Source organism: Diabrotica virgifera, chromosome 7 (assembly GCF_917563875.1).
Source record: "Diabrotica virgifera virgifera chromosome 7, PGI_DIABVI_V3a".
Lineage (NCBI taxonomy): Eukaryota > Metazoa > Arthropoda > Insecta > Coleoptera > Chrysomelidae > Diabrotica > Diabrotica virgifera.
The window spans coordinates 199,143,461-199,149,672 of record NC_065449.1 but is presented as its reverse complement, the minus strand read 5'-3'; the positions used below and the strand labels follow the sequence as shown (position 1 = coordinate 199,149,672).

The 6,212-nt window shown below is 34.2% G+C and overlaps 1 protein-coding gene across 4 annotated transcripts; it reads right to left on the bottom strand.

The window, feature by feature from the left end:
• Window positions 1–989: 989 nt before the first annotated feature.
• Window positions 990–4,025, bottom strand: LOC126887679 (zinc finger MYM-type protein 1-like). Of its 4 annotated transcripts, none has more exons than XM_050655323.1 (3): window positions 3,831–4,025; window positions 3,434–3,748; window positions 990–3,318 (listed from the first exon to the last, which is right to left on the bottom strand). In XM_050655323.1, exon 3 carries the CDS (start codon window positions 2,212–2,214, stop codon window positions 1,114–1,116), a length of 1,101 nt encoding a protein of 366 aa, XP_050511280.1. In that variant the 5' UTR covers window positions 2,215–3,318; window positions 3,434–3,748; window positions 3,831–4,025; the 3' UTR covers window positions 990–1,113. The 4 variants fall into 2 exon arrangements, with proteins under 4 accessions (XP_050511280.1, XP_050511282.1, XP_050511283.1 ...); XM_050655324.1 differs by lacking the exon at window positions 3,831–4,025 and having other exon boundaries at window positions 3,434–3,815.
• Window positions 4,026–6,212: the final 2,187 nt, after the last annotated feature.

The following is a 6,212-nucleotide window of genomic DNA, read 5'->3' as shown; positions in this document are numbered from 1 at the left end:
TCCATGGGCCAAAACTGGACGTTCTATGTACGTACATTACGCGAGTCCATTGGACGTTTGATTTCAACGTACTTACATTGGACATCCATTTGTGGTCCATAGAGATTTTACACAAAATGCGACTATTATTATTAGTAATTATATAGGTTATTGTTTTAATCAAAGCAATATTATTAGTAAAATAGTAGAAGCTTCTAATAAATGTAGTCATATATTTTTTCATCGTAGAATTAAAATACTGAACCACTAAAATTATTTTAATTAAACCTATATAATATTAGAAGATGATAAAATGATCGTAAACTTTTTCCGTATAAAGGTAATATGACATCGGTAATTAGACACTACCAATTTAAATCTTAAATGTGCATTTTGTAACTGTTAAATTTCCCGCCTTCCAATATTGTCGGTCGTCGGGTATCGGGTCGTGTCGGGTATCGAATATCTTTTTAGTTACTAACTGGCCCGGAGAGAAGTGACGTGTTTATTTTGTTATTTTGTTTTGTTAATTCTTCTCCATGCTCCTCTTAACACTGTTTTCTATGTGCACGCTTCATAGGCCGCCATTATCTGAATCTCGTTTTTATTAAATTATTGCATACAATATCCTGTGATAATACCTTTGTGTTTGCTGTTTATCGTGCAAGTGCAGTAGTGCATTAATGAAGTTCCTATAATAAAGTTTATTATGGTAAAGAATAAAGTTTATTAATAGAATTATAGTAAAGAAAAATAAAAAAGGTCTTCTGTGTATTATTTTAAAGTATAAGTTTTAGTATTATAGGAACTATTTTCTATAAAGGCTTTTTGCTATGTATTCACAAAATTATGGATACCAGTGCCGGTTTAACACAGTCTGCCGCCCGGTGCTGATACGGATGCCGCGCCCAGGCTCAAAAATATTTCTCAACTTTATTTCAATTCAACAAAACATATTTTGAATATAAGTTTATTAAAATAAAAAAAACAATTACAACTTTTTTTGGTTTCCAACTTAAATGAAAACTAACAATATACAAGGAAAAAATTAAGGGCGAACTTCACAAAGTAAAATAAAAATTTACTTAATAACATTCAAACAGGTAACATCAGGTAGGTAAGCAAATACCTTTACTATTGAAAAGCTTGTTTTCTTGATTTTATTGAAGCGAAGTTTTCGATGATATCAGTTATATTTAATTCATTTAGCAGGTCCTCGTTAATGGATAAGACTGCTAAGGACTTCAAATTTTCTTGGAAAATTGCATTTCTTAAGTAGGTCTCTACCCTTTTTAGTGTCGAAAGAGAGCGTTCGCCACTTGCATTTGCGACCATTATGGAGAAAAAAATACGCAGGCAAATATTAACGTTTGGAAATGAAGATATTAATTTATTTTTGTATAAAGCCTGTACCAATTCTAAAGGAGTGTCTATTTTTAATTGGGGAAGAGACGTTAACAAATGATTTAAATGAACACATTCTTGGGGAAAATACTCGTCCAAATCCTCCTTGTAGTTTTGTTGTAATTCGGTTGCCGATCTGAAAATATCTTCATCTTCCGTAGCTTTTAGTTTAAACAAAAATTCAAATGCTCTTGAACAAGATTTATAACTATCAGATCGGCGAATAATCTCCGACTTAAGATTGTCTATTATACAAACATAACATTGTGTTCGAATTTTTTCTGTTTGGCTTAAGCTTACCTCCGAATTCATTTCTCCTAATTGCAATTTTTTTTTGATAATCCTCTTCTCAGCATAATTTTCGTTCCCTGTTAACAACATTCCTAAGGCCTCGTAGTGATCAAAACGATCACGTAAGAAATCAAAGTAATCTGCTAAAGATGATAACAGATGAGCGGTTGTGCTTAAATCCATATTTTCCTTTTGTACTGATTTATTAACTTCATTAACCCTTTGTAAAACGTCAAGCCAAAATGATAAAATTATTCCGTTTTCCAACAAATCAAGTTTTTCCGATAGAGAAGCTGCTTCAACTCTTACTATGTTTTTCTCATTTATATCCGTTGATATTCCAATCAAACATGTTTTAATCAAACCGTAATTGCTTTTTAACGCTTTTACGGCATCAAAACGAGAAGACCAACGGGTTGTATTCACTCTCTTAGGTAACAGTGTCTGCCCCGACTCAGCCGAATCCTTTATTGCACGAGACAATAACTCCCACCTATGTGTAGACACGGAGAAAAAATTGTAGATAGCTTGTACCAACATAAAAAAGATGTTGCTTCCAAACAACAATCTGCTGCATTTTGGACAACCAAATTTAAAGAGTGAGCAGCACACGGCACAAAGAGAGCTAAATCATTGTAAGCTTTAATACGTGCTTGCAAACCAGATACTTTCCACTCATATTACTGGCATTGTCGTAAGACTGGCCTCTACAGTTCTTAATATCTAATTTCAAAGACTCTAACATCCCAATAACTGTTTCCTCAAGTTGTTGTGAGCTATGCCCAGTGTTTTTATAAAATCCCACGAATCTTTCCACGGGATTCCCTTTATTGTCACAATATCTCAAAATCACTGTAAGTTGGTCATGGTGTGTTATGTCAGGTGTTGAATCTACACTTATAGAATAGTATTTGTTTGCCTTAATTTGTCTAACAATTTCATCAATGACTCGATTGGATAAAATATTCAGTAATTCGTTACATATATCTTTTGATAGATATGACGTTTTGCCCTTACCTAAATTTGCTCGTGTATTAATATGATCTTTCAAAAATGGATCATATTCTGACAATAGTTCCAGTAAACCTAAGTAGTTTCCATTCCGTTTTTCGCCAATTCCTTCATGAGTACCTCTAAATGCCAATTCCCTGGTAGCCAGAAACTTTATTACACTTATGATTCTTTCTAGTACTTTCACCCAATATTCTTTCGCAGTGCTAATTTCCTTTTCGAGTTCTACATCAACTCTTCCTTGCTTTAATAAGCGAGTCATCAGATTATCTATATGATCATTGGATCTTTCATGTTCGTCTAATCTTTCCTTACTTGTATTCCATAATGAAAATCCTGTTTTAAATTGCTTCTTTTTATTTCCAAATAATACACAATAAAGACAAAATATATTGCCAGTGCTCTCCGAGTAAATTGCCCAATCGCGGCGAACCACTTCTCCATTAACAAGTCTTTTATAAAATATTTGCTTACCGGCATACCTGTGTTGTTCCCCGAAATTTCTTTTTGACATTGAAAAGTCCATATCTGTAAGATTCTGTTCGACCTATTTTTCTAGAATCATTTCTGCTTAATTATGGGAATCTTGCCAAAGTGCCGGATCTTTAAAATTAAGTAAATCCTGTTTTGGATCTGAAAAAAAAATAAAAAAAAATATTTGTCATTGTCCTGTTTTATTTACCATTTGTAAAGGCACCGTTATCTTTTTGCATTTTTGCCTCGTTAAAAAAATTTAAATATGCCTTACCCGAGTTACTGGTGGTTGCTTCTTCATATTCTAATACTTTTGAAACAGGTGATACTAAGTGCTCTGGCTCTGGCACTAATTCTGAAGTCTCCAAAATAAGTTCATGTGGTTGAATATGAATATATTTATCACTAGTAGCACTAGAGCTACTACCGGGTTGGGAAATATTTGTAGTGTCGTCTTCTTGATTTCCATCAGGTCTAAAAAATGCTATCATTTTGGGTATACCTTCAAAATTTTATTTTGTCTTTCTTGCTTTTCTTGTTTCCTTTTACGCCAGAAAGATCCAGGTTGTTTCCGCCCTTCCATATTTTTCTATTGAATATTGATTATATTAATGTTTAATTTACAAATTATAATTACCTATACAGTTTCAAATGTAAGTCAAACATCTTACCTTAGTTTAGTTGTACGTTTGTAGGTATTTCTCTTTCTACTCGTATTTATACAACTGCCTGGTCTGTATTAATAGGATAGAACAAATTTTACTAATCAACTCTACCGACCTACGCCTTATTATTTTCTGGTTCAAGTAGTAAGCAGTTTCTGTTTTATTATACCGGCGCGGCGCGGCGCGCCGGCCGGCGCCCGTCAGGCCGTCTGCCAACCCAAACGTGTATTTTGCGGTGTTCGCACATTATTCTTAAACGCTGTAGAATGATATAATTTTACGGCGCACGGCACGTTTGTACGTTATCTGACATTTAGATAACATAAAAATAAACTGAACACAGTGCATAAACCATATAGGTACGTCGACGTTAATAATAATAATTTATTTATAAATTATTGTTAAGTTTTCAAGTTAATGATAAAACAGAAAAATTTTTATTAATATATCATGTGGATTTGTATGCAAATTTTATTTTACCATAATCATATAATTTCGGAACAGCACGCGCTTCGCGCGTACCGCCCTAGAACCTTCAACCGCCCGGTGCTACAGCACCCAAAAGACCCCTGGTTAAACCGGCGCTGATGGATACTAGATTGTTTTATGAAAAGTTTCCTACAAATGTCCATAAGACGTACATTGAATGTACATCACATGTACATTGAATGTACATAAGGTGTACACTGAAAGCTCCAACAACGTACACTGTACGTTTGTTGCGGACGTTATATGGACGTCCAATTTTGTGAACACTGGACGTTCGTTGGACGTCCATCGGATGTCCATTGTACCTTAGCGGGACGTCCATTGGACGTTTCAATGTACACAGATGTACGTCCATTGAATGTCCATAAAACGTACTTGTGCTATCTGGGCTAAGAAAGTTTTTTTTGACAAAATACTTGCTTTTTGCGTTATTTGCGAAAAACCGTCCAAAAACGTGGTTATTTTGTTGAAAAATGAACATATTCACTCGCAAATAACTCGAAAAGTGTTGACTTGACGAAAAAACCCTATAGAACAAAAATTACTTAAAATTAGTCAGTTTATCTATTTCCGGACTTATTTTTGACATATATTTTTTCACTCCCAAGAGGGGTGAAAGTCACCCAGGGCAAAAGCACACATCGGCACAATATCACTTTTTTTCTTTGACATGTTAGCTATGCGTATGCCAAATTTCATCTCAATCCAAACTGTTCTTTAAAATTTACCGCAAAAACCGTGAAAGAATGTACTATTTGGTATAGCATTCGGCCAGAGATCGAGAGGTCTTGAGTTCGTATCCGGAGCAATCCTATACTTTTTTTTTATTTTTGGAAAGTGGTAGTATTACAATTAGTTTAATATTTAAAAAAAATTAAAACAAACTGCTTAAAGTATATTTATTTTTAAGAAATCATAGAAATAGAAGTATAACTTCTTACGTGCGTACAAAGTACACACACATTCTTTTTTTAATATACGCACTGAGAACAATCATTGACTGAACTTTCGTTAAATTTCGCCAAGGCAACTTTTTTATAAGGAGTGTTGCGGGATCCTTTCATTGAGATGCATCTAATTGCCAAAATTTGGTAGGTTTTGGAAATTTGCATATTGTCATTTTTGTATTTTTCTATGGTACCTAAATTAAACACGTTCTCTGGTCAATAATGGTCACATTATTTTTATAAATAAAATCCACAAGGAAAATAAACAATTTTTCTTGTAGCTGGCTGTATACCATCAATCACAAAAATTTTGTGAAGAATCCTTTGTAAAAGGTATACAATTTTTTTGTTAAAATCCCTTTAAGGGCTACATCATAGAACGTTTTCGATTTTTAACAAAATCATCATCAGTGTTAAGAACAGAATTGCAAGCTGAGCCACCAAAGAAATACCAGGGTAAAAACCAGGGTACCTTTAAATGGTAAAAATATATTACAATCGCACATTTGCTTAAAATTTCATAGGATGGATAATATTTATAAAAAATTAGGCCTTTTCAGTGGCGTAGCTAGGGTGGGGCGGAGGGAGCGCTCCGCCCTGGGTGTCACCCTTTTGAGGGTGACACTCGAGAGACCCGATCACAAAAGATTGAATCGTTAATTTGTAACTTTACTCACGTTACAATACAATCAAAATACAATTCGATATTATTTTGTGAACACACGAAACCGAGTTTTTTGTCAGGAAAATCACAACCCAGCTGTGGACAAAAATTGGCGCCATCTATTTGCAAACCCACTGGCGACATCCACTAGCTTAAATACTCGAGAATCAGTGCGGTTTGCTTCCTTGCCGTTTTTCCGATGCGACGTTGCATGTTCTGTGTTCTGTCTCGATCCATATCGATCAAATGTCTGAAGTGATTCGATATGTGAAAATTGATAATAGAAAA

Bases quoted from the DNA above. Each gene is read 5' to 3' on its own strand.
- LOC126887679 (XM_050655323.1), bottom strand. From the start codon at position 2,214: ATGTTGGTACAAGCTATCTACAATTTTTTCTCCGTGTCTACACATAGG.